Source organism: Catharus ustulatus, chromosome 24, assembly GCF_009819885.2.
Source record: "Catharus ustulatus isolate bCatUst1 chromosome 24, bCatUst1.pri.v2, whole genome shotgun sequence".
NCBI classification, from domain to species: domain Eukaryota; kingdom Metazoa; phylum Chordata; class Aves; order Passeriformes; family Turdidae; genus Catharus; species Catharus ustulatus.
This window is the reverse complement of record NC_046244.1, coordinates 6,253,672-6,281,215: the sequence shown is the minus strand read 5'-3', so window position 1 is coordinate 6,281,215 and position 27,544 is coordinate 6,253,672. Positions and strand designations below refer to the sequence as shown.

At 46.4% G+C, this 27,544-nt stretch overlaps 1 protein-coding gene across 2 annotated transcripts in view; it reads left to right on the top strand.

Annotated features, from left to right (window-relative positions):
• Positions 1-21,702, top strand: part of MIB2 (MIB E3 ubiquitin protein ligase 2) — a 45,847-nt gene extending 24,145 nt beyond the window's left edge. Inside the window, exons 5-19 of one of the 2 annotated variants that reach the window (XM_033079601.1) lie at positions 874-1,068; positions 3,156-3,298; positions 3,752-3,859; positions 5,480-5,584; positions 6,229-6,391; positions 7,709-7,842; positions 9,475-9,623; positions 11,393-11,549; positions 12,808-12,962; positions 13,463-13,589; positions 14,262-14,492; positions 15,723-15,901; positions 16,699-16,883; positions 17,570-17,635; positions 20,072-21,702. In XM_033079601.1, coding sequence (XP_032935492.1) covers positions 874-1,068; positions 3,156-3,298; positions 3,752-3,859; positions 5,480-5,584; positions 6,229-6,391; positions 7,709-7,842; positions 9,475-9,623; positions 11,393-11,549; positions 12,808-12,962; positions 13,463-13,589; positions 14,262-14,492; positions 15,723-15,901; positions 16,699-16,883; positions 17,570-17,635; positions 20,072-20,313 — 2,339 coding nt within the window. In that variant the 3' untranslated portion in view covers positions 20,314-21,702. The remainder of the gene's footprint in view (positions 1-873; positions 1,069-3,155; positions 3,299-3,751; positions 3,860-5,479; positions 5,585-6,228; positions 6,392-7,708; positions 7,843-9,474; positions 9,624-11,392; positions 11,550-12,807; positions 12,963-13,462; positions 13,590-14,261; positions 14,493-15,722; positions 15,902-16,698; positions 16,884-17,569; positions 17,636-20,071) is intronic. The other variant, XM_033079602.1, reaches the window with a different exon arrangement.
• The last annotated feature ends 5,842 nt before the right edge of the window (positions 21,703-27,544 follow it).

Below are 27,544 nucleotides of genomic sequence, written 5' to 3'. Positions count from 1 at the left end.
TCCTGAAGAATTAAGTCAAAAGTTCAAAGGTTTCCAAAGTTGACTCTGCCATTTATTGCAGCTCTGGGTTCAGTGCAGGATCCTTGCAGGGCCTGAGAGCAAAAGCAGCTTATGCTCAATAGAGCTTATCCATCCTTTTGGGATCAGAGCAGCATTTACATGTCTGAGACTCATGTTGCTTACGGTGGTGCTGACCTGCAAGCAGCTCCCTGAGCAGGAGCAGTGACAGGAGCCCTAAATCCACCCCTCAGCTGCTCTCAGGTTTTGGTGGAGCTGCCCCCATCCACATAGTTTTGTCATGAGCAGAGCTGCCACCAAAACCCAATGTTTGTATTGTGCTGATAAATGAGTTCAGCTCCTCCAAGCTGTTGGATTGCAGGATTTTGCAGACAATCAGAAGTTCCTCAGTGAGACAGATGTTGCTGTCCCCATTTGGGGAGGTCCTGGGGAAGTGCAGAGTGACTGTGGGGTTGGGAATCTGCAAACCCTTCCCAAGGTTGTGTTGTCTTTTGGATCAGAACCCGTCCCAGTGCCCAGCCAGGTTCACCTGCACACATCCTGCATTCTTCCTCTTGCTCCTTGCTTGAAGAAAACAAACTTTATTTGTTGTTCCCCTACATGGATGGTGCTGGGGAGAGATTTAAAGATCCTGGGTGAGTTTTGCAGCACTGCAGAGTTTTTTTTTGTTGCCACAGTGTGGTGCCATGACACCACGTGTGTGTTCCCTAACGAGGCCGTGCACCAGGAATCCCCCACAGAACCACTGCAAAATGAATGATTTACTGGATTCCAGCAAACTTAACACAGAGATTCCCTCCTAATCAATCAAAATGAGTTGTCTCACGCTCCAATTTTGCTGATTTCTCCCCTCAGGGGGTGAGGGGAAGATTGGCCGTGTGGTCGATATCCGGGGCTGGGACGTGGAGACCGGGCGCAGCGTGGCCAGCGTCACCTGGGCTGATGGAACCACCAACGTCTACAGGGTGGGCCACAAGGGAAAAGTGGACCTCAAATGTACTGTGGAGGCTTCTGGGGGCTTCTACTACAAGGAGCACCTCCCAAAATTAGGTAGGTGGAGATAAATCTTGGCTGGGTGAAGTCTTTGTTGGGAAGTTGGGATTGACGCGGCCGTTGACGCTCAATCTGTTTTTTCTTTGGAAGACACAAAACCAGCTCCTGCTTTTCTGGAGTTCCCACATAATGAGCATCATTTGAGAGAATTTGGTTTGGGTGTGAACATACTGCTTGATCTCAGAGGGGTTCATTAAATAATTTCACCTTTCAGTGGTAAAACCATCAGATGCCCACAGCTGTATCCCAAGGAATGGAAGTTCTGCTGGAAATGCAGGAAATTCCCACTCTGTTACAGGGAATCCAGCTTTTCCCACTTCTGTTACATCTGTCCATCCAAAGCTTTTCATTCTTCAGGGAAGCTGTTGTTCACTGTGCTTTTAGAGAGCAAACACTCTGCTGGTGGAGCCAAAAGTGGGTTCAGAGGGGGAATGTGAGCAAAGGGAGATTTTGGAGGATGGAAGAACCAAAAATTAGAAAAAGTGATGGGAAAAAAAAGTGGTGTCTGTCCTGGCAGCTTGCTGCCATCCCCATTTCCTCTTAAGTCCAACTCCTGGTGCTTTTGGACTTGAAGTTTTTTTACCCAGGTGTAATTTAATTGTGGGGTTTTGTTTTAATGAGGTGCAGGGACCATCTTTGGCTGCCCTGAATGAAAACAGAGAGCTCTGTTCTCGTGTTTGCAGCAGCAGAATCAGGGCTTTTATCAGATTTTTCCTCAGATAAAACTTTTCTTAGTCTTTCTCAGATTTTTCTCTCCCTGAGCAGCTTGGCAAGAGCATGGGGGGAGGGAAGGGTTGGATGAGGAGCTGAATTCCAGGGGTATGGCTGCATGGGTGGGAGGGTAAGGAACTCCTCAGAGTGAATTCTGTGCCTGCCTGTGGTGAGCAGAACTAATTTTGGGTGCTGTGTGGGCATGTCTGAACAGTTGTGGGTGAGTGGATTGCTGAGAAGTGTGTACCATGGCCTGAGAGGCATTCCCTGCCAAAATATGGATTTTAGAGCTGCTAATGTTTTATTAATATCCAGTTAGAGTTAAATCTGATGTCACTGCTGCCCTACAGAAAAGGGTTTGCACCATTCTACCCCAATTAATGTTCATTTTCAGCCCTTGTTGTTGGGGAGGATAAGGATGTGACAGGAAGGTCTCACAGATATGGATGTACAACAGAAAGATTTGTGAATGTAGGCTTTGAAGAGGGAATAGAAATGAGATCAAGTTTTGATATAGAGGAAAAGAATTGCTGAGCCAGTCTCACTGGGTAACTAAGAAGGGAAAGGATAAAATGAGTTGGAAGGGGCTTTTATGACTCTGAGCCAAGGATAAATCCACCTCAAACAAAAGATGTTTTTATCAAGCAAAAAGATTTTCACTGACAGACATAAATGCCATGTTGCAAGTAGAGAAAAGATCTCAGAATTTTTCACTGCAGGAAAACTGAAAAACAACTTTTAGGTTCAACTGTAACACACTAACTTTTGGTGGTTGGAAAATAGTGACATGAATATGGTCATATTAGTAGTTATGATTGGCTGTAGGTAATAGTAAAGGTATTGATTGGTTGTCATGTATTAAAATGATCTACAATGAAAAGTAAATCATGCATTGGAACCAGAACTAGAGAAGCTTTCAGATAAACCCACAGCTGAAAAGGGTGAGGGCTGGGCTCTGTCACCCAGGACCCCTGAATTCCTGTATTATCATTTGGATACAATAAACAGCATTTTAAATCATAAATAAATTGCTGTATCATTTGGATCCAATAAACAGCATTTTAAATCATAAATAAATTGCTGTATCATTTGGATACAATAAACAGCATTTTAAATAATAAATAAATTGCTGTATCATTTGGATACAATAAAAACAGCATTTTAAAGAGCCAGTCTGCAGTTCCACATCCCTCATTTTGGCTCTTACACCTTGTGAGGAAGCCAGTGAGGCACCCCAGGTGTGCATGTGTGACACCCCCAGGTGTGTGTGACACCCCCAGGTGTGTGTGGGTGCCCCCCAGGTGTGTGTGGGTGCCCCCCAGCTGTCTGGGTGCCCCCTCCATACCCATGGCTGCTCTCCTTGCTGCCCCCAGGGAAGCCAGCCGAGCTGCAGAGGAAGGAGAGCACAGACAGACATCCCTTCCAGCACGGGGACAAGGTCAAGTGCCTGCTGGACATCGACATCCTGAGGGAGATGCAGGAGGGCCATGGGGGCTGGAATCCCAAAATGGCTGAGGTAGGTCCCTGCATCCTGCCTGGCTGCACTCCCAGCATCTCCCTCCTTCAGAGCATCTTGGTGTCACCTTCAGGTTGAGCTGAAGCACAAATACAGATTTTTTTTTAGTGATAGGACGCTGGAGTCAGAGTTATTTTTAGGCTCTGCTGGATGAGAATGGCATTGTGGAGCCCTGTAAAAGTCTTGGAAGACAAAAAAAATAAATAAATGTTGGGATTAATGGGAAAATGCAAAATTTAGGGTTGGGAAATGCTGGGATTAACAGGAAATGGAGAATTTAGGACTGGGAAATCCTGGGTTTAGTAGGAAAATACAGACTAAAGGTTTGGCAGCACTGTGGATGGGAAATGCTGGATGATTTAGCCACCTTGGATACCTTCTCTCCCCACTGTTAAACAAGCTGGTTTATTTAGGGGCTTTCCCCTGTTTGTTTTTTTATTTTTTTGTCCCAAGTTCATTGGGCAGACAGGGACTGTGCACAGGATCACGGACAGAGGGGACGTGAGGGTCCAGTTCAACAGCGAGACCCGCTGGACGTTCCACCCTGGAGCCCTGACCAAGGTAGGTGTGCTGGGAGTGCTGCAGGAAATGCTGCAGCTGCTGCAGGAATCATGGAACTGCTGCAGGAAACCATGAGAGTGCTGCAGGATCCTGCAACTGCTGCAGGAATCATGGAACTGCTGCAAGAAACCATGGGAGTGCTGCAGGATCCTGCAGCTGCTGCAGGAATCATGGGAGTGCTGCAGGGAATCCTGCAGGTGCTGCAGGAATAATGGAACTTCTGCAGGAAATCCTGGGGATGCTGCAGGAATCATGCAACTGGTGCAGGAAATCCTGCAACTGCTGCAGGAATCATGCAACTGCTGCAGGAAATCCTGCAACTGCTACAGGAATTCTGGAACTGCTGCAGGAAATCCTGGGGGTGCTGCAGGAAATCCTGGGGATGCTGCAGGGAATCCTGGGGTGCTGCAGGAAACCATGAGAGTGCTGCAGGAATCCTGGGAATGCTGCAGGAATCATGGAACTTCTGCAGGAAATCCTGGGGGTGCTGCAGGAAATCCTGGAGATGCTGCAACAAATCCTGCAACTGCTGCAGGAATCATGGCAGTGCTGCAGGAAATCCTGGCAGTGCTGCAGGAATCATAGAACTGCTGCAGGAATCATGGTACTGCTGCAGGAAATCCTGCAGCTGCTGGCTCAGGGCTCAGCGTGTCCCCAGCAGGTGCTCAAGGAGCACCCAGCTCCTCTAAACACAATTTTCCTGTTTTATCAGCTTTTGCATTATCCTTCAAGTAATCTCCATTTCTTCATTTCAGCTTCCAGTCCCTCATCCTTCTGCAGCTGCCTTGCCCTTGTGATGAACTTTTTCCCCACATAATTTCCCTTTGATTTTTTTTTTGTTCTTCCTTGTTTTGTGTCTCTCTGTGTTGTTCTTTTCTGTATCTTTGTCTCACTTGTCTCTGATTTCCTCTTTAATCCAACTCTTCTAATCCTGTGGCTGCATTTCTAAAGCTGCCAGCTCTGGCCTTCCCCAGAGGTTTGAGGACTTTGAGAAGTGCATAATTAGAAATAGAGATAATTAGGTATAGGAGAAGCTGCCTGAAGACAAGGTCACAATGCTGAAAACTCCCAATACCAGTGGAAAATGCAGTGTCAGACTGTTTTGCACAAAATTAGTCTGCTCTGAAAAGTCTGTTTTGACCCTGCTCCCTTCCTAGCTCAGTGAGCAGAGGGAGCATCTGGCAAATTACCAACACAGATAAACCCTGGATTCCCTTTTCTGTTTCAAATAACAAACAGATTTAACTTCCTTATTACAGTGAATTAAAATCTCCAGTGCCAAGCCAGGTGTAGCAAAGAGATGGACCAAAAAATCTTCCATGCTTTATTTGGTATTAATTATAAATGATTTGGAGCAAAAGAAGTTAAGAAACTGCCTGCTCCAAATGATTTCCTTACTTAGATGTGCACTTGGTTTAAAAGAGAATTGGACTGTGTTTATTTTGCAGCTTTCTTGGTAGTTGCATTTATGTTTTGCAATGCTGTTTTTTGTCTCAGTGGGTGTGTTGTTTGTTGGGATTTTGGGAGTGGGGGTGGAGGGAGCTGATCACTGTTAATTTTTTGTCTCTGTGTGTGTGTGGCTTCATCCCCCAAAAGCTCATGACTTTCTTTTTCTTGTAGCTCAACACGTTTTGGGTTGGTGATGTGGTCCGGGTGATAGATGATATGGAAACGGTGAAGCGCTTCCAACCTGGTCATGGGGAGTGGACAGATGAGATGGCACCTGTGAGTGTGCACCAGTTCCAGTTCCAGGACAGTCCAGTAACCTGCTCAGCTTCCCCAAGCCCTCAGCACTTCCACATGGGCTTGTGTCCCCCCCAGAATTCCTGCTGGGAAATCCCTGCCCAGCCCCTGCTGCTGGTGGCTCTTGGTGACCACAGCATCAAGGAGGAATCTGACAAAAAGGATTTGGCTGCCACCAACTCATGGGAGAGGTTTCCATCACCAAAGTCCTCTTCTGCCCTCCCTGATTGTCTGGAATGAGGCAGAAAAGTGGAAAAATCAGCCCAGTATGGGTAAAAAGTGGGATGCAGGTTCCTCCAGGAGCAGGTAAAGCCCAGAGGAAGCTGTCCCCAATCCCAGTTTGACCAGTTCTTACCAGCACCTCCCTCCCCAGCCACTTCCAGTGTCTGGGAAAAGCCTTCCATGGCAAACCAGTGAGACAGAAACTGGTGAGAACCCTCTGTCCTTGAAGTGGGAGCTGTCTGTGAGTGTGTCACTTGTCCAGTGCTTCTTTTCACACAGCAGGAGCTGCAGCTTTATCAAAAAAACAAAAAACAAAAAAACAAAAAAACCCTGGCTTTGGGTCTGGGAACTGCACCTTTGGGGGGGAAAAAAAATACATATATCCTTTTTTTTTTCTTTTGCAGACCCTGGGGCACATTGGGAAGGTGATCAAGGTCTATGGGGATGGAGATCTGCGGGTGTCAGTGGGGGGACAGTCCTGGACCTTCAACCCTGCCTGCCTGACAGCCTACCAGAGAGAGGAGGAGGCCAACCTGATGACCACAGAGAGTGCCAAGGAACCCAAAAGTGAGGGACAAACCTGGGGCTGGCAGCTCCTGCATCCACATCTTGGCATGGGGGCAAAATCCAGATGTTCTTTCCTGCACAGAGAACTGAAGTCTGGCTGTGCTTTACTGGGCAAGCAAAGCTGGGCTTAGGAAAATGCAGGATTTAGGGTTTGGGAATGCTGGGGTTAAGGGGAAAATGTAGGATTTAGGATTGGGAAATGATGGGTTTAACAGGAAAATACAGAATTTATGACTCACAGAAGTTTAGGATGTGGAAATGGAGGGTTAATGGGAAAATGCAGAATTTAAGACTGGGGAATGCTGGGATTAATGGGAAGATACAGAATAAAACCCAGCTGTGCTTTACTGGGCAAGCAAAGCTGGGCTTAGGAAAATGCAGGATTTAGGGTTTGGGAATGCTGGGATTAAGGGGAAAATGTAGGATTTAGGATTGGGAAATGATGGGATGAACAGGAAAATACAGAATTTATGACTCACAGAAGCTTAGGACCTGTAAATGATGGGATTAACAAGAAAATAGAGAATAAAACTTTGCTGTGTCTTACTGGGCAAGCAAAGCTGGCTTTAATAGGAAAATGCAGGATTTAGGACATGGAAATGCTGGGATTAATGGGAGCAGAATTTAGGATTGGGAAATGATGGGATTAACAGGAAAATACAGAATTTATGACTCACAGAAGTTTAGGACTTGGAAATGGGGGGTTAATGGGAAAATGTAGAATTTAGGACTGGGAAATACTGGCTTAATGGGAAAATACAGAATAAAACCCAGCTGGGCAAGCAAAGCTGGGCCTTGACAGGAAAATACAGGATTTAGAACAGGATTTAGCTCTGCCCTGGGTTCAGTATTTTCCTCATCCTTGTTGTGTCTCAGTTCCCTGTTCCATCCTGTTTCCTGTACAAGGACCTTGATGCTTGAAGCCTTGTGAAATATTCCCAGGTCTGTGCGTGGAGCTGTTGTGAAATCCACAATTGTTTTGTCTAAATCTGCCCTGAAACCGAGTTTGGGATCACATGGTGCATAGAGGGGAATTTTTTTTTTGGTGCTCTGCACATCTGCTCAGAGATTTTTTTGTGGCCTGAGCATCCTCATTTCCTCTGGGTGTGAGGATCATGTGGGAGGGAGCACAGACTTGCCAGGATTTTTTTTTGTTGTTTTGTTTTTGTGGATGGATCTGGAACTGTTTGCTCAAGTCAAACTTGAGGCAGAACTTGCACAAATTTTGATTTTGCGCTGCTGGGGAGCTGTGACACCTCTGTCCCCTCAAACCCTGGGAGATGATGGGTGACAGGTCCATTTTTGTCTCTTTTTCAGGTACTTTGGTGACTGTCCTGGAGAAGCTGCTGTCCCAGAGGACAGAGTCAGAGCATGCAGGGTGTCTGGTCATTTGTGCAGCCCTCAACAATGCAGCCAAAATCCGGGAGCTCCTCCAGAAATATCCAGACAAGGCAAGTTTGAAAGACCAAAAAAAAAAAGTTATTCTTCCTTTGTTTCTAACTCTTTAAAACACTGCCATAAAATTTTGTAGTCAAGCAGGAAAAAGGAGGTGAAAAAAAACCAAAGATTTGTCAGGCTCAGTGATATCTCCTATTTTATTTTGCTGCAATTTAGGATTAAATTTACAAATAAATGTGCATATTTTATACCTCTAGTTTGTAAATAAATCTGAGCTAAAGTCCATTTCCCAAGCTGGCTTTTCCCAGATTTCCTGTGTGGAATGAGGGGGAGAGGGGTTTATCTATAGGAAAACAGGAGCAGATATCAGAGGATGTGCTGGAAAAAAAAGGCAGGGGCTGTGTCTGCCTGTGCCTGTCCTTAGAGGACCTTGTAAAATCACATTGTTGGAATCAGGAGGGAGAAAAGCTGCCCAGATCTGTGCAGTGTCTTATCTCATGTCTGACTGGAGCAGGGAACTGGGCTGGACTCGTTGCTGGACAGTTTTTGTGCTTGCAGAGTGCCAAACTGTCAGGGTCACATCTGAAACCTCCTCCAGGGAGGGGCTCTGGGTTTAGGAACAGGGGAAAATAAAAAGAACCACCAAAAATCTTTCAGTGGTGTGTCCTTGGAAACCATGGGTAACAAACAGAGTTTTGTTGGGGCTGTGACCCTGGGTCAGCTCTGAAGGAACCCCTGTGAAGCTGATTTAGTGATTATTTGTCTGGTATTTATTATACTTCTTTATTTATAAACTTCATGGGGTTTCTGGGAAGGACACACAAATACCTGCAATTCCCAGATTGATCCCAGATAGGAAATCCAAAAATAAAGAATCCATTATATGATCAGTTCTTTTTATTGGCCTTCTATTTCTACTCTAATATTTATATTAATAAATTAGCTATTTCTGTTAGAGTCTGACAGAGAGGTCAGCCTGGATTTGAGGCTCACTCAGAGCAGGTTGGAATTGCTTGGCAGGGTTTTTCCAGCTTATCAGCACTGTCTGCCTCGTGGAAATGGAAGAACAGCACTGACCTCCAATTCCTCTTTGGCAAAGGACAGGCCCATGAGTTTGAGCCTGTCCAGGGAGGAGCTGCAGGGAAAAAACCTTGCTCATTAACTTGTTCTGCTGAGGTTTTGTGCCTGCTTCTCCTCCCCTTAGCCTCCCACTAGTTTCAGCAGCTGCTTTGATTTTTTTTACCACTTACTCTTCAGTGCCTTTAATTCTCCAAACTCTCACTGCAGCACTTGAGCCCTGAGATCTGCCCTGCAGCCACTGCACCCACTGAAGTACCTGCAGCAGCACAGCACAGCAGGGACTTGGCACCTCCAGAGCCTTATGCAAAGCTCATTTGATTTCCTCACACATTTTCCTCTGGGGAAGGGAATTGTTGGCAGAGATATCAAGGAGTGTTGTGCTCGATTTGGCAGCAGGGCTCTGCAATTCCAGAGCTCCCAGCTCTGTTCTCTCACTTCTCCCCTCTTGTCTAAATGTGCTGTCCTCTTCCCCTTCCAAAATGTGCTGGGACAAGGTCAGGGAGAGGAGCCAGAGGGATCTTGTGGGATTCCTGAGCTCTTCCCACCCTGCTCCGGGCACAGCACGAGCTCATCCCTGAATTTCTGTGTCTCTGCCCTTCCCAAAGGTGGATGCCAAGAACCAGGGCAGGACTGCCCTGCAGATTGCCTCTTACCAGGGGCACCTGGAGGTGGTGAGGACGCTGCTGCAGGCTCGTGCCAACGTGGACCTGCGGGACGACGAGGGGGACACGGCGCTGCACTACGCGGCCTTCGGGTAGGACACTGCTCCTGGCAGTGCCAGCAGAATGAACCCACACACAGCAGGGCTTTGTGGCCAGAAAGGAGACAGAGGAGCCCTTTTGCTTTATTCCAATAGAGGGAGAGGGCATGGGGCATCCCCTGTGCTCTCTCAGATTTTTGGAGGCCTCACCTCCCTTTTTATCCCAATTTCCCTCTCTCTGTCCCCGTTGCTGAGGTGCTTGAGAGGCTCAGACTTCCCAAACACCTGAGATTCCCCTCTAATGTCAACCCTCCCTTTTAATTTTCAATTCTTATAGAACTCATAGTTTCCCCCCTATTATTTCTTTCATCTTCCATTACCCAGTTTCATTTCTACAGTTTGTTTGTAAAGGCAAAAATCTTTTCCATTCATCAATCAGTGCAATCAATCCCCTTGTTTCCTTTTTCTCTCAGTTCTAGTCTTATCTACCAGCAGACCCACAGCTTGTTTGTAAAGACAAATCCAACATTCCTCTCATTAATATGTTCTGTTATTGCCCAAATTAATTATTTCTATCCTCCCACCCACCTTGTCAATCTGCCCTGAATTCAATCCCACCTTGTGCCATCCCCCTGCTTGCAATTCCCCTTGGGAATTTAGTCCCTAAAACAGGATCTCATTAGTCCATGTGACCACATTTCCTCCCCCACTGGACAATGTTTTTGGGAATCCTTAAAATCAGAGGGTTTTGGGAAAGCTGCAATAGTCAGGCCTCAGAGACAGCACAAGTGCAGTTCGAGCTGAGTGCCCTAAGATTTGTCAGCAGAAAAGTTCTGTGAGATGTGGAAAGCAAGGACAAATAAAACAATGCTCTGTGTATTAAAGCTTGGCTAGAATAACTCCCTAAATTGCAGAAAAATATATCTAGCAAGATATTAGGAAGTTCTGAGCTTCCTTTTACCTTCCTTTATCTTCCCTGCCTTTCACCCCTCCTCAGGATTTCTCCAGTTTGCTGATTTGTACCCTCCCCTCAAACCTCCCCCATATTTCAGCTGTTGCACTCTCACATTCTCTTTTTTCCCCCAAATTCCTCAAAGTAATACAAAAGACCTCCTCCTAAGAGCACAGACAGCCAAGAAGAGAGAAATTTCTGTGGGCACAGCTCAGATCTGTTCCTGGGGTGTGACTCTCTCTCAGCAGTGACAAAGTGGGTGCAGCTCCAGCCCATCCATCAGGACACCTCCCCTCCTGCCATCCCTGATGGAAAATTTCTGTCCTACCCCCCAAATGGACACTTGGAAGCTTTTCTCTGGTTTTTATGTTGGGTTTTTTTTTGTGGCCTTTGAGCTTCACCTCACATTGAGCATTTCTTCTACAGCAGCATCCTTCTTTCCAGAAGGATTTCTGTCTAGCACAGGATTTCTTAACACAAGGTTTTCTTATTCTTCACAGCTAGTTCAGTTTCCATGCTAGGAATTTTCAGGAAAATCAGGAAAAAAAATTGTTGAGGAGGTTTTAGTGATGAATTTTTTTTCAAGGGGATGGGGGAGGTGATTTAGTGGATTCAGATCAGTTTGGTTGGTTGGTTGCTCTATGTTTCCCAGAGCAAGATGAGAAGGGAAGAATTCCTCATTAAGAGTGGGAATCCCTATTGATTCAGAGCAGAGAGCACAAATTAGGAAGCTTTTGTGGTTTTTTTAAACACTGAAAAGAAGTGAGGTGTGGCTGAGAGGACACAAAACCCAAGTCACTTTGCAAAGACAAAGAATTTTCTGTGAGCACTGGACTGACTCTGCTCTGCTTTTGGCTTTGTTTTAAACCAGAAACCAAGCTGAAGTTGCCCGTGTGCTGCTGGCTAAAGGAGCCAGTGCAGACCTGCTGAACAATGCCAAGTGCACAGCCCTGTACATCGCTGTCAGCCAGGGCTTCACAGAGGTGGTCAGGGCCCTCTGTGAGCTCAACTGTGATGTCAACCTCCCAGTAAGTTTGGGACTGCAGGGATTTGGGGCAGGGAGGTGTTTGAGGATTTTTGGAGTTTTTTTTTTTTTTTACTTCTTTATGTGTCTCACATCGTTTGTGGCTTTGTAGAAATCAATTCCTGTGAAAATGCACTGGGAAATATTCCTGAAATTCCAGGTTTCAGTCTGTTCCTTCTCCATCACATCAGCATTCTCAGCAATCAGGTTTTTTTTTTTTTTTGCTTCTTTATATGTCTCACACTGTTTGTGGGTTTGTAGAAATCAATTCCTGTGAAAATGCATTGGGAAATATTCCTGGAGTTCAGTACCTTGAAATTCCAGTTTTCAGTCTGTTCCTTCTCCATCACATCAGCATTCTCAGCAATCAGTTGGTTTTTTTTTTTTGCTTCTTTATGTGTCTCATATCGTTTGTGGGTTTGTAGAATTCAGTTCCTGTCAAAATGCCCTCTTTGAGCTCAACTGTGATGTCAACCTCCCAGTAAGTTTGGGACTGCAGGGATTTGGGGCAGGGAGGTGTTTGAGGATTTTTTGAGGTTTTTTTTTGTTTGTTTCTTTATGTGTCTCACATCGTTTGTGGCTTTGTAGAAATCAATTCCTGTGAAAATGCACTGGGAAATATTCCTGAAATTCCAGGTTTCAGTCTGTTCCTTCTCCATCACATCAGCATTCTCATAATTCAGTTTTGGGGGTTTTTTTGCATCTTTATATGTTTCACACTGTTTGTGGCTTTGTAGAAATCAATTCCTGTGAAAATGCATTGGGAAATATTCCTGAAATTCCAGGTTTCAGTCTGTTCCTTCTACATCTCATCAGCATTCTCAGCATTCAGTTGTTTTGGGTTTTTTTTGTCTTCTTTATGTGTCTCACACTGTTTGTGGGTTTGTAGAAATCAATTCCTGTGAAAATGCATTGGGAAATATTCCTGGAGTTCAGTATCCTGAAATTCCAGGTTTCAGTCTCTTCCTTCTCCATCACATCAGCATTCTCTGCTGGACTCAGCCTTCCAGGGAGAGCTCAGCTGTTGTTCTGTGTGTTTTAGCCACACTTCTGTTCCCACCAGCATGATTTTAAAGATTTTTCAGGCAGGCAGTGATGCTGACTTGGACCCAGCCCATTTTTAGGGTTTGTTTCTGTGCTGGTGGGGCTGTTCTGTGCTGGGTCAGTCCCTCAAAGCTGGTCAGGGCTTCCAGCTGCTCACAGGGGAGTTCCTTGGAATTTCTGAGGTTGTAACCTGTGTTTGGTTTGGTCTCCATGTGTAGGATTCCCAGGGAGACACCCCCCTGCATTATGCTATCACTCTGGACTACAAAGTGGTGATTGAGATTCTCACTGAAGTTCCCAACATAGATTTCACTGTCCAGAACTGTCAAGGCTTCAACCTGCTCCACTATTCTGCCCTGAAAGGCAACAAGCTGTAAGTGTCCTTTCTTTTATTTTCCATTTTTATGCCTTTTGCAGGTGTTAATTTGTGCTAAGAAGGTGGCAGTGTGGTTCTGGGTAGTTGGTTAAACTTTTTTGGGGTTTAGATATGGCTGGATAGTTCTGTGGCCTCCTTCACTGGAAATTCTTTCTCATGCTTCCCTAGGCTGGGAAATCTCTGCTTCTGGACACTGTCAGATGTTTGGGTTCACACATGGAAGGACAGGAGAAGGTCTTAGTAAAGATTAGGAGCCTCTGGAACTGTTCCAAAGATAAATCTGCTCATTATTTTCAAAGCAATGTGACTTTTCCCTGCTTTATTAAATGATAACTGAGGGCTTTTGTTGTATTCCTGTAATTAATTTTGTGGCTTTGAGGGAGTGCTCTTCATTGCTGGTGTCAGCACCACCTTGTAAAACATGGACATTGATAACTCCTGAGCAGGAGAGGCAGAAATGATTTCCTCCATCTCTAATAACCTGTCCAACTCTGTAGAGCCATAAAGAAGATTCTGGCCAGGGCCAGGCAGCTGGTGGACTCCAAGAAGGAAGATGGATTCACTGCCCTGCACCTTGCTGCTCTCAACAACCACATGGAAGTGGCTGAAATCCTCATCAAAGAGGTAAGGAAGAACTCAAAACCTGCCCCACTCCCAAGCCCTTCATTTCCCAGCTCTCCTGAGTTAACTCTGGCACCCACAGGGGTGTCCTGACCCTTTGAAGAGCTGGCATTGGGATTGGCATTCCTGGGAATTCCCTGTGGCACTGGCAGGGAGGAGATCAGGAAGTCTTGACCTGGAACAGAGACTAAACAGAGCAGAAAGGATAAAATCTGTATTTATTGAAGGGATTCAAGATGAATCCTGGTCACAAATTTTTACACTTTTATAAGTTTTGGTTCATCAACACATTGGGGTCAGTTGACCAAAAACAGCCCCAGGTTATGAAATCTCAGCCCCTGCCCTGCCCCCTTCCCTCACTGTTAATTTTGCTTTTTGGGTACCAGTTGTCCTTGATTCTCAAGCTGGGAAGGAATTGTTTTATTGTTTTGTCTAATTCCCCTGTGAAGAGACCTTACTAACACCTAATAAGTATCAGAGTTACACACCAAGCAGAAGAGATTCTGGAAACTATAAAAACTAAACCCCAAGGCATCAGCTAAGAACAAAATGGGTTGGAACTGTGAAGACAAAGTGGGATTGGGAGCTCCCAGCCCCCACCCTCTCAGCTCTGCAGCCAATTCACATCTCCCTGTGATCAGCTCTGATCAATTCTGATCAATTCTGCTTTTCCAGGGTCGCTGCGACGTGAACGTGAAAAACAACCGGAACCAGAGCCCTCTGCACCTGGCTGTGATCCAGGGCCATGTGGGCATGGTGCAGCTGCTGGTGAGCCAGGGCAGTGATGTCAATGCTGAGGATGAGGATGGGGACACAGCCATGCACATCGCCCTGGAGCGCCAGCAGCTCATGGCCCTGGCCATGGAGAAGCGCGAGGGGGAGATGGGAGCAGCTCTGCTTTCCAAGGTCAGAATTGCAGCAGGAAAATGTTCTGTGATACAACATCAGCAGCTCTGGGGTCTGAGGGGGTGAGGGAAGGCAGGGCAGCTCTCAGTTCAGTCCAGATGGGGAGCATGGAAACCAGCCTTGCTTGTGGGAAAGCAGGAATAGATCCCTCCTGAATTTATTGCATGGAGTTTGACATAGGCAGACAACAATTCTGAGCTGTCTCTGATATTTTTATGAGCATTGTGCACTTCTTTCCTGACATGGGAAAGGTCATGAATCCACAGCCAAGAGACTCCTGGGTTTAATTCATGCCCCAGAACCACAGCAATTCATTTCTGTCTGATGGCATGGAAAATATGAGGAGAGCTGACCACAGGCACCCCAGTTATCTGCAGATGTGCAGCAGGGGGAGAGGGGAGATGGAGCAGCCTGAAGGACAAGGGGAAACTGTTCCAAAGCCTGAACTGGATTTCTCTGTGCTGCTCTGTATCCATGGATATAAAGATCTAAAAATCACTGCAGGATAGGCCAAAGGTGCAGGGATAATTTAATTCACTGGAAAATCCAGCACAGATTTTTAAAATTATTATTATTTAATTTGAAATGATCAGAATAAGTGAAACCACCCATTCCTCCTTTTTAGCTGTTGGTGCTTGGAAAAGCCCAGTGCACTGCTCTTCCATCCTGCTCCTTCCCAAACCACCAGGAGATGATAGCTCAAGTCCTGGAAGTCCTAAAGAGGGACCTGTGCATGTCATTCCCAATATTATTTACAGTAACATCATCTCTCAATGCTGTAGATTCCTTCACATCTAATTTTACTTGCCCTGACTGACATGCTCTGGTCGTTTCAGTCAGTGGAATATGTGACTTGACTTTAAATTATTTGGAATCAGGCTCATCAAAATTTGGCTCTTTAAATAGATGTCACTTAGGGCCCCTGCAGCAGCTGCTCTGTGGGGCCTTCAGCTTCTTCCTTTTCCCTCCCTGCAGAAGTAAATTCCCATTTCTCTGATTTGTAGGGATTGTCAGCAGGTAGCATCAGCCTGAGGCACTCTTGGCCCTGGAATGTCAGATTTTTACCCATTATTGACATAAAGGCAAAAAGAGTCTTTGTGTGCTTCCAGAAAGTTGCACTTCCAAGTTTTAAGTACAAGGTTTAAGATTTTATTTAGATTTTGATGCAGATCAGGGGAGAGGGTCAGAAGCTGCTTCTGTTGACAGAGTGTGTTTCTCAATTTCTTTTAGCTGCAGGCTTCTGGCTTCCTGGGAAATGTGGAGCTGAATGTGGGGACTGCCATTGCCTGCTACTTAGCCCAAGAAGGAGCAGACATTAATTATGCAAATCATCGAGGAAAGTCTCCTTTGGACCTCATCACAGATGGGAGGATTGTCCAGATCGTCAAAGACTTCTCACAGAAATTCAGGTAATGAGCCTGAGGAAAGCCCTGGTGTCCCAGGGGGGATGGAGACACTCTGGGACCCTCTGGATGTCACCCTGAGCACGTCCTGTTTGTTCTGGAGGGGTGATGTGAGGGTGTGTGCTGATTTTGGGAGGGTTGGGAAGAGCAGATTCATGAGGCTCTGTGGTGTCTGAGGAGCCCCTGAGGCCACTGAGGCCAAGAGCAGCTTTGCAGAATAATCCTGGGTTCTGTTTTACTTTCATTTGACTCCTCACTGACAGCTATTTAAAGAAAATGCAACAGAGGAGTGGGCACCAAAACCCACAGGATTTATTCCAGGGCTGGATAAACACTTGTTTTGAAGCTGATAAGAGAAATAGCTGAGAAAATGCCAAGGGGAGAGTAGAGCAAGTCAAAGCTGGCTTTATCTTGGGCTCTGTTTGCATTTGGATTTTGCAAACATGAAAGCAGAGCTGTTTTTGATCTGAGGGCACAGGCTGGAGGAGGAACCACCCAGTGCTGTCATTGGCCACTGCAAATAGGAGGTGAAAAGTGAAAAGTGTCCCTTGCACATCTGCCACAGGAGCTCTGTCAGTGCAGTGTGTGTTGGACTGAGCTTTTGTTCCTTAAAAATGTCATTTCTGTCAGGCTGACATTTCTCATTATTGCTTTCAGCAGATGATTGTGCTGTTAGCTCAGTGTTACCTCCAAAGGAGCAGTTTCAATTTATGCAAATATTAAGAGTTCCCCAGAGATAATTCAGTGTTCCCCACTGCTGGAGGAGCTCCTGGCTCACATTTCCTGCTGGCTCCTGCTTGCAGGGAACAGCAGATTTCTTCTGAGAGCTCAACCATCACCTGCAGCCTTCGCCGTGTGCACACCACGCCCAACACCATGACCAACCTGAGTGTGTCCAGCGTGGCAGTGCCCACTGAGTGCCTGGTCTGCTCAGAGCTGGCCTTGCTCATCCATTTCTTCCCATGCCAGCACAGTATTGTGTGTGAAGGTGAGTGCACACTCTTTTTTTTTTCCTTTTTTTTAAATGTTTTTCTTCTGTGTTTCCCCACCCAAGCCTCCCTCTTTGCCCTGTCAGAAATCCAGCCCTGCTTAGACACAGAGCTTTTGTGCTGTTTGTGTCCTGAAGCAACCCCAGCATGATTTCAGCATCTCAGACAGCCAAAGTTATCTCTGAAAAAACACAGAATGTTCTGCCCACCTGCTGCTTGGGACTCCAGGCAGCTTTGCTTGGACTTAGAGATGCCTGGGTAATTGAGAGGGAAAGGCAGCTCTGGCTGCCAGTGCTTTATCCCCCAGAAACCTCCTGAGAAGGATTTCCCTCTCCTCTGGCTTTCATAATTCTTCAGCATTTCAGCTGATTTAAGGGCAGCCTGCTCAGACTTGTCAGCAAGTTCATCTCACAAGGCACAGAGTGACCACAGGGAGTTTGGTCAGAGCTCTGTGCCAGAGCTGCAGCAGCTGCAGGGGCAGAGCTGGGAGGATTTAAAGGTGGTGTGTTTGCTGCTGACCTGGCAAAGATTAAACAAGAGAGTAGGGCACAGCTCAGGAAGCAGGTGGTGACCTCATTCTGTGCACAACAATCCCTTAATCACCCAGGGAGGCCTCAGGTTGCTCAAATCTGATGTTCTTGAGTCTGTTGTTTCATTGTCATCTCTCCTTGTGTCACTGTGGCAGAATGCTCCAGGAGGATGAAGAAGTGCATCAAATGTCAAGTGACAATAACCAAAAAACTGAAACAAGGTATGTGCTGGCTCTTCCTGCTGGTCAGGGCTCTGGGGAGGGTGCACAGGGTGGGTTTGGGGGACCATCAATGATTTTCAGTGAAATAAGAGAGTTTGTTTAATTTGGCTTTGTGTGTGTGTGTGTGTGCCTGTTGCATTATCCACCTTTAGAGAGAAAACAAAAGTAAATTTTGTTAGATTTTGTCAGGTGACCTAGGCCAAGCTCAAGCTGCACACACAGGACAGGACATTTAAGAAAGTTTTACCTGGCTTATTTTGTATATTGAAAGCAAACACCAGGTTCCTTAGTCTGGTTTCACATGGGGTGATTTAGCAGTGAAAATTCACGAGGGAGGGAAAATTCCATTTTGTGCAAGCCTTGCTTCTCCCTTGGCTGAGCAGTCAGTGTCTGCAGGGCTGGCATGACCCAGCTACCCAGAAATCTCAGAGCTGGAGTATTTCAGTAAAGCTCTTCAGCCCAGTTTCAGACAGATTTGTCTCCTGCTCACATTTCCCAGAGTCAGGAGGAGCTGTGATGTCAGCAGGGTTTGCTTTTGCCATGGGATTGCTGCAAGTTGCCACTGAAGCCTTTTCCAGAGTGGCTGTGAGGGCTGAGATCACTCCCAGGGCACGTGAGGATTTCATTGCATGTCCTGCTGCTCATGGCTGAGCATTCTGGGCTTTTTCTGGAGTCAGGCTCAAGCCTTGTGACTTGATGCCTGGCAAAAAAGCAGGAATCAGTCCCATGGTGTTGGACATGCACAGCTGGCAGAGCCACAGCTCCTCTTTGGAACTCCAGCATGCCAAAAATATCACTTCTGACCTGACAAGTGGACAGGAGCATTTGTCTTTGCTGCAGACTGGCAGCAAAATAATGGTGGGAATTCCAAATAAGACATTTGCAGGCAAATTGCCAGGGGAGGAGGAGCATCAAGGTCTCTGAAATACCAGCAGGATTTCCCTGGCAGTGATGTCTTCAGTGCTTGCCTTTGACAAACTCTCTGTCCCCAAGGACAGGATTTGAAATCACTTCTTGCACTGATGTGCAGCTAATTCCAGAATACTGAGGAAAGGGACATCTGTAGTGAAGTGTAAACTGCCTATTCAGTGATTCAGGAGCAGAAGATGAGCAGTGAGAGCTGCATTGAGCTGAAAGCAGGAAAATATTTACCCAAACTCCAGTTAGCCAGGATTTGGGATTCTTTCATTTCACAGAGTCAACCTAATGACTCTTGTTTATGTAGCTTCATTTATGTAAAAATCAACACAAATGATTCAGAGGTTTCTTCTTGTGTGACCTGAAAGACACACACACATTTCTTAGACATTTCTTAGTCAGAAATTGGAGTCCCAAGTGTCACCAGGAGGTTGAGAGAGCACAGTGCCCTGTTAGGATTCCTGGATCAGCGAGGCAGAATATCACAACCAACTTTGAATATTTTCATTTGAAAGGAGCAGCTTATTCCAGAGCACCAAGGCAGGAATCTCAGACAGGATTTTAAAAAAAACCAAAAAAACAACCAAACCATCCCAAACACACACAAACCACTGAGCAAATGAGCAGGGAGGAGTGTGTAAAGAAGGATTTTGGTTTGAGAGTGAGTGCAGGGAGTGCAGAGTGAGGGACATGTTGCTGAGAGGAGGAACCAAAACACCAAACCATCCCAAACACACACAAACCACTGAGCAAGTGAGCAGAGGGGAGTGTGTAAAAAAGGATTTTGGTGTGAGAGTGAGTGAGATACTGTTGAGGGCAGGAACCAAAACACCAAACCATCCCAAACTCGCACAAACCACTGAGCAAGTGAGCAGAAAGGAGAACAGGATTTTGGTGTGAGAGTGAGTGCCAAGAGTGCAGAGTGAGGGACATGCTGCTGCTGAGGAGCTAAAACACCAAACCACTGAGCAAATGAGCAGGGAGAAGTGTGCAAAAAAGGATTTTGGTTTGAGAGTGAGTGCAGAGAGTGCAGTGAGAGTGAGATGCTGCTGAGAGGAGCCAAAACACCAAACCATCCCAAACACACACAAACCACTTGAGCAAATGAGCAGGGGGGAGTGTGTAGAACAGGATTTTGGTGTGAGTGCAGAGACCAGAGTGGGATGCTGCTGAGAGGAGCCAAAACACCAAATCAGTGAGCAGGTGAGCAGAGAGGAGTGTGTAGAACAGGATTTTGGTGTGAGTGTGAGTGCAGAGAGTGCAGTGTGAGTGAGATGCTGCTGAGAGGAGCCAAAACACCAAACCACTGAGTAACTGAGCAGAGGGGAGTGTGTAAAAAAGGATTTTGGTTTGAGACTGAGTGCAGGGAGTGCAGAGTGAGTGAGATGCTGCTGAGGAGCCAAAACACCAAACCACTGAGTAACTGAGCAGGGGGGAGTGTGTATACAGGATTTTGGTGTGAGACTGAGTGCAGAGAGTGCAATTTAAATGGGATTGCTGACCCCGCTGTGCCCACAGACAGCACGGAGGTGGAGTGCAGCCCCAGCTCCGAGTGCACGGAGCAGAGGAAGCTGATGGAGGAGCTGCAGAGCCGCTACCGGCAGATGGAGGAGAGGATCACCTGCCCCATCTGCATCGACGACCAGATCAAGCTGGTGTTCCAGTGCGGGCACGGCTCGTGCCCAGACTGCAGCACGGCCCTGACCGTGTGCCCCATCTGCCGGCAGGCCATCCGCGAGAGGATCCCCATCTTCGTCTGAGGGGACCCCAGGGAGGAGCCCCAGCTTTGTGTGAGGGTGTGTAACCCCAGAGGATCCCCATCTTCGTGTGATGGAAACCCCAGGGAGGAGCCCCATGTTTGTGTGAGAGAACCAGAGAGGATCCCCATCTTTTGAGCTTCACCCCAGAGAGGATCCCCATCTTCGTGTGAGGGAAACCAGAGAGGATCCCCATCTTTTGTGTGAGCTTCACCCCAGAGAGGATTCCCATCTTTGTGTGAGGGGTACCCAGGGAGGATCCCCATCTTCATGTGAGGGTAATTCCAGAGAGGATCCCCATCTTTTGAGCTTCACCCCAGAGAGGATCTCCATCTTCATGTGAGGGTAATTCCAGAGAGGATCCCCATCTTTGTGTGAGCTTCACCCCCAGAGAGGATCCCCATCTTCATGTCAGGATGCTTCACCCCCCAAGACGATCCCAATCTTCATCTGGGGCTTCTTCACCCCCCGAGGGGATTCCCATCTTCATCTGAGGATGCTCCACTCCCTGAGAGGATCCCAATCTTTGTCTGAGGATGTTTCACTCCCTGAGAAGATCCTGATCTTTGTCTGAGGATGTTTCACTCCCTGAGAAGATCCTGATCTTTGTCTGAGGATGTTTCACTCCCTGAGAAGATCCTGATCTTTGTCTGAGGATGCTTCACCCTCCAAGAGGATCACCATCATCGAGTGAGGATGCTCCACTCCCTGAGAAGATCCCGATCTCTGTCTGTTCCCATCCTTTCTTTGCTTCCCCTCCCTGGAGGGTTTGGCTCGCTGAAGAAGGAGGGGAGCACAGAAGGGATGTGCCAGAGGAGGAGGAGGATAAGGAGGAGGAGGATAAGGAGGAGGAGACCCCTCGGGGTGTCCCAGGAAGGCACAGCCCCTCCCTCACTGTGCTGCTCATCCACCACCACCCCTGAACCCAGCAGCTGCCAGAGCAGCAGAAGAGATTCCCTGGGCTGTTCCAGAGGCATCCAGGACTCCATTCCCGAGGAGATCCCGGGGATCAGCTCTGCCAGGTGCCAGGGACAGGGAGCTGATGTCCCCAAACTGCCCCCTCTGACCCCTGGGGCTCAACAGCAAACCTGGATGCCAGGAGGTCCTAAAGACAGAGCGTGTGCCTTAGAGAAAAAGTAGTGAACACTGATTGGAGAAAATCTGTTACAACAAATATTTCTGACCTCTAAGTGACACTCTTCTTCTTCTTCCATATTTTATTTTATTTTTTTTCTTTTGGCAGAGCCGTGTGTTCAGAGACTCCTGAGCTTTCTATCCATAATGCCAAAGGCAGGTGTTAAATACTCCAATCAAAGTGTAAAGAAAATAAATAGTAATAATTAAGATACGAGGGGGAGGAGAAAAAAAATAATAAAAGGGATTTCATTTTTGTTTCTTTGTTTTGCAGCAAAACTTAATAAAATAAAAATATATATTTTCCTGAGCATTAAAAATGAATGTACAAACAGTAGCTGCACTATGGATCCAGCTGTATTGTTTTCCAGCTGAGTGAAGAATTATTACCCACTGAACCATCCTGTAAAATACATTTTGGTGGAAGTGTGGCTGTTTGTCTGGGGGTGGTGATCCCAAACCTCCTGTTTGTTACGTATTGGAAGCAATATTTAAACAAAAGAAAACAAAATTCCCGTGTTCCTCTGCTCCCTTTGTTCGTTAGCAAAGAGCTGGCAAATCTTTTCAAGAAATGTTGAACTGTGTGGAATGTGTGGTGGTTATGGGAATATTTATTATTTATTACCCTGTGGTGTATTGAGTTATTTCAGCACTCTTGACTTCTAGAGATAATATTTATCAGAATATTCACTTGAGCTTGTTACAGTTTCAATAGTTTGTTTTTTTTAAATCTATGAAAATAGATCAGATTTAACCCCTGAATTATTTGTTTGGCTCATACTCAGCACCCAAATAACCTAAAGCTGAATTTCAGAACCAGCAGAGGAGCAGATTCTCATTATTTCCTAGAAATCCATGCTGATGGGAATCCCATTGGAGTAATCCAGGAATTTCCCCAAAATCTTTGCTGGGGCAGCAAAACAAAATTGCTCAAAAGTACAAATCTGAGCCAGCTTTATCCTGTAAAAGCTGCTTTTATGAACCACTTCTTGGTGCAAGGGAATTATTCTGCAAACTATTTATTACCCCAGCCTTGTGCTAAGCTTTTTTAAAAAATAATTGGTTCACAAACCTCTCCATAAATCCAGAATGCTGAAGGATATTTCACATGTGTTGTGGCACCAGGGGACAGAGGTGACCAAATATTCAAATATTCTCATCTCTCATTCCAAAGGTGTCCTTTTATTCAGGAAAAAACAACATGCAGCATCTGCTTAATTTTTTTAAATGTTTTATTTTTTTTTTTTTCCTGGCTAATGAAAAGAGATTTGGAAGGGAAGGAAGAGCTCCCCTCAAATTTTATATTTTATCTTTTTGAAATTCAAGAGGTGACAGAAGGCAGCAGGTGCCCCTTTGTGCCAGGAATGGTTTTGGCCAGGCTCAGCTCAGGCTTTGGAAGAGGAAATCAAATTCTGGTTGATCTTTTTTATCTTCCTTGATAAACCTGCATCAAATCCTGAGACAGAAGAGCTGGGGAAAGGTTTTCCTCCCCTGTTTGTCCTTTTATACCATTTTGCTGTTGGATTTCTTGGTGGTTTTTGGATTTCTTGCTGGTTTTTTGATTTCTTGCTGGTTTTTTGATTTCATGGTGGCTTTTGGATTTCTTGGGTTTTTTTGATTTCTTGCTGGTTTTTGGATTTCTTGATGTTTTTTGGATTTCTTGCTGGCTGTAGAACAGGTGAGCTGTTCCTGCTGCTGCAGGCAGGGAAGGAGATGCCAAAGCAGAGGGAAATGCTCCTTTAGAGGTAAATATCATCATTTTTTAATTGGTGTGGGTAATGAGCAGCTTCCTGCTCATGTTTGTGACCAAAAAGGAGATTTGGGTGGGTCCTGTGCAGAGGAGCTCCTGGGGCTTCTGCCCTCTCCTGGATGCAGCTCTGAGCCTTTGATATTCCCTGATTTTCCAGGATTTTCCAGGATATTCCAGGATTTTCCAGGATTTTCTGGTGTACAACTTCAGTTTTAACAGTCAGCTCATCTCAGACTTGCTACAAAAAGTTTCTAAACATTTTGCTTTGGAATTGTGGCCAAAACTCTTTTACAGGCAGTGGGAGACTGAGCTAGAAAAGAAGAAAAGAGGAGGATTTTTCTTGGAAAGAGATTTTTCTTGCAAAGCAGGGTCAGGTGAAGAACCCATCTCTCCTCACTGCTCTCACTGCAGGATTTCAGGAGGATTGTCCCACCCACAAATGAATTAATAATATTAAAAACAGGTTATTAATACATCCCACCAGAGAGCAGGGACAAAAATATCCCACCCAGGGGAGCAATTCTTAGTTCAGTGTGGATTCTCTTCGTTATTTTTATTTTGGGAAACTTTTCTCCCTGATTTCATCCCCAAATTTCTGCTCTCCGTGGTCAGGAGTGCAGTGCTGAGTGGGTCAGGCCAGTGCAGCAGCAGCTCAAACTGACAAGTTAAGCAAAATATTCCTTTTTCTCTGCCAGCTGGAGCTGTTCTCAGCTCGTTTGTTATTCATCAGACCATGGCTTTTTTCTAGGAACATCAGCAGATGCTGATCACGAGGGGCTGCAGGGTAGAAAGTGGGAGAATTCTCTTTAAGCCCCCAAACATTCCTGCTCCCTCTTGGAGCACACAAATCCTTTTTTTAGCCCATGACCCACAGAAAAAGCACAAATTCTCAGTGCCATTCCCACAGGAACCACGCAGGAATGTTGGGTTGTTGGTTTTATTTTCTTTTCCCCCCGAGTTGGAATCTCTAAGTGCTTTTTAAAGCAAGGGCTGTGTGAGAATTTCCTGATTCCTGGTAAATCCCATTCCCTGCAGATGAAATCCTGATCCTGCTGCCTTGAGCCATCAGATTTTGGGTCCTTCTCCTTTCCCAAATCACAACAGGGGAAGCTGATGGGGCTGTTTTGTTCCAATGATGAATAATTGGCTCTAATCCCTGAAAAAAAATCGATTTGATGAGAGGTGAGGTTCCTTTGGGACACTCAGCTCCACTCCCAGCACTCGTGGTTGTTCTCTGTGTGGCATCTCTTAGGTTTTGCTGTCATATTTGTTGTCATAAATTGTTCTTTGTGTTATTTTGGGGGCTGGGATGAAGCAGCATCCTGAGAAATGGAGCAGAGATACTGGAAATTGTGCTGAAAAATAACATTTCATGGAGGCTGAACAAAGGGAAGGCAGAGAAATGCTAGGAATAATCCACAGAGGTGAAAAAATATGTATTTTTGAGCTAGAGGCTGCCCTGGGGAAGGGAACCATGTGTTGTGTGTTATGCACAGCCCTGCTTTAAAACCAAACATTTCAGCAGCTGAGTGAGAAGAGCAGAGCTGAGGTGCTGGGAGGAGGGGAGTGCATTTTGTGCTCTCCTTGGGGTTTGTGCAGCTCCCTGCCCCATCCCTTTGTGCATCCCTGGAAAATCCCAGCTGCCTGCAGGGCAGGATGCAGGAGGAGAGAGCAGAGTGATTTCTGTGCCCTGCCCTGCTCCCCTCTCCCCCTGCAGCACATGGATTCCCTCAGTGTCAGGAGTTCCACTGCTCTGGGACACAGAGCAGTGCCAGGAATGTTCCTGCTGCCCAAATAGAGATCCTGCCTGGAGTCCAAACCAAATCCGTGCACTCCAGAACCTCCCAAACTCGGCAGAACTCCTGGTGAGGTGTGGGGAACTTTTCCAGCAGTGACACCAAGGATTCTGTGCCTTTCCTCTGGGATTTTATCACAGCTCCATGAGCTGCATCTGGGAGTCCTGAGTGCTCTCCTCATCTGCCTCTCACTGCCCTAAAAACCGAGGTTTGTCTTGGCCTCAGTGCTGAGCTGGTTTCTCAGCAAATATTTCCCTTCCACTGTAATCATCCTGAAAGCTCTCTGCAGCCAGGGCTTTGGTGGGGTTGGGTGTGCTGAATTTCCATGTGGATGGGCACAGTGCATGTGGGGAGGGAAGGCAAAGTGCTTTCCAAGAAACCCTGCTGTCCCTTCTGACCCCCCCAGGGACAACCTGACAGGGGAGCAGGACCCTGAAATGTCACAGAGCTGGTGAATCCTCTCTGCAGCCCAAGATCAAACAGATCATGTGCAGCACGGTCTCTTCCCATTCAGAATGGTTCTGTGAGTCATGGAAAAGGGTTTTCCTGGCTGTGCTAACCCTTAGTGGCTGCATGGAGAAGTTTTCAGGAGCAGTGAGGTCCTAAAAATGCACTTTACTAAAGCTCTGTGCACACAGCTGTGCTGAGATGTGTTCCACAAAACCTTTCACCTTCTTTACATTATGAAGGAAGTTCTTGGTCCCCTCAGGCTGTGCTTGTGTGAGTCCCAAATCTCTGCTTTAAAGAGATTTAAAGGTTCTTCTGCTCTCCTTCAAAAAAAATGAGTGAGTGCCACACAAACAAGGCACTGAGTGGGTGCTGGGAGGTTTCAGGTTCCACATCGACCTGGGGCAGATCTCACTGATTTTCTGTTCTGCCCAGAGCTGGGTCTGAGCCTGTCCCAGGAGCAGGACAGGGCTGGGTCTGGGGACACTGAAATGCTGAGCTGGGTGTGCAGAGCATCAGCTGAAATCTCCCTGCTGGCTCTGGGAGAGGCACTTCAAGCTGTTCGTGACTGAAACTCAATGTTCTTCCAGCTCTGCGTTTGATAACAATATTTTTCTTTCAAGCTGCCTTTACTGGAGGAGAGCTCTTGGCTGGAGGTCTGGAGCCCCATTCCCAGGCAGGATTTTCCTTCCAGGCTCCTCTCTCCATCAGACTTTCTGTTCTCTGCAGCCTCAGAAAGAAACCTGGAGAATTGGGGCACTCGAGGCACAGATGAGTTGAGTTTCTCCCTCGAGTTTCTCCCTCGGAGCTGTGATTGCAGCTCAAACCACAAACAGAGCTGCATTTGCATTTCTTTGGACTCCAAATGCAGGATTTTTTTTTCAGTTCCTTCTGCCAGCAGTGCTGCCGGGGAAGGAGGAACCATCCCTAGAAAGCTCCAGCCAATTCCACAGGAGGGAGAGCTCTGGACCCTGCTCTTCCTCCTGCTCCAGCTTCCCTTTGTAATTCTAGCCATTGTTTCCTTGCCTGTTAATCCTTATCCCCTCCTTTTCCTGGGGTCTGAACCGCTGCTTTGTGGTGGCTTTTTCTTGGTGAGAATTGAAAAGGAAAATGTCCATGAAATTGTACACCCAGACTCACTGGCCTGATTTATCCTGAGTTGTTTAAAAGCTCCAGGCTGCAAATATATGGAACTAATAAAATGTTGCAGGGTTGATTATGAACTAGGGTGGAAAAAATTCCAATTAAAGCATTTTTCATTATTAAAATTACAAGGCTTTTCTGAAACCTTTTGAATGCCTCAGATGCCCCCAAGGAATTTTTGCATGACCTTCCCCCTCCCTGGCATTTGCTGGTGGAACTGGGAGCTCACAGAATTTGGAACTGGGAGCTCACAGAATTCCTTTTCCTCTGGCTGGGCAGAACTGGGCTTGAGTTCACCCCACCTCAGGACCAGACAGAAAAGTGCAGCTGTCTCTGAAAAGCTGAGAATTTCTGAGTGAGCTTTTTCCAAAAGTCCTGAATTGATTTGTGTCTGGAGCCTGGAGATGCCTCAAGGAACCTCCCAGCTGAGGACAAACCCCCAAAGCCCCTCCAGAACCCAAAGTACACCAGCACTGGCAGAGCCCCAGCCCAGTTTGATGGGAGAGGGGCTGGTGTTTACTTTTGTGTGAGTTTATCAACTCCCTGAGCAGAGAGCCCAGGCTGCTCTCCCAAAATCTCATTTTCCACCCTGAGGATCCCGTGACAGATCCTGGAGCATCCCCAGTTCACATTCCAGGGGGGTGATGTTGCCCTTCTGGATTCCTTGGCTGCCCCCTCCCCCGATTTTTTTTTTGTGTTTTTTTTATTCATTACATAAAGCTGACAACTGCAGCTTTGCCCTGTGTTGCTCACACAGTTAAAGAGAAGAGTTCATGTCCACCCCAGCTTGTTTCACTTTGCTGCTGTTCCTCAGCCAGCCCAAATTTCAGCTGCAGTAACACGATCCCACTTGGCAGAGCCTGAGAGAATCTTTGGCACATTGGAGAGAGGCTTAATGTAAAGTCTACTCTTTTTTTTTTTCTTTCTTTCTTTTTAATTTTTTTTTTTTTTTTTTAGAGCTTTT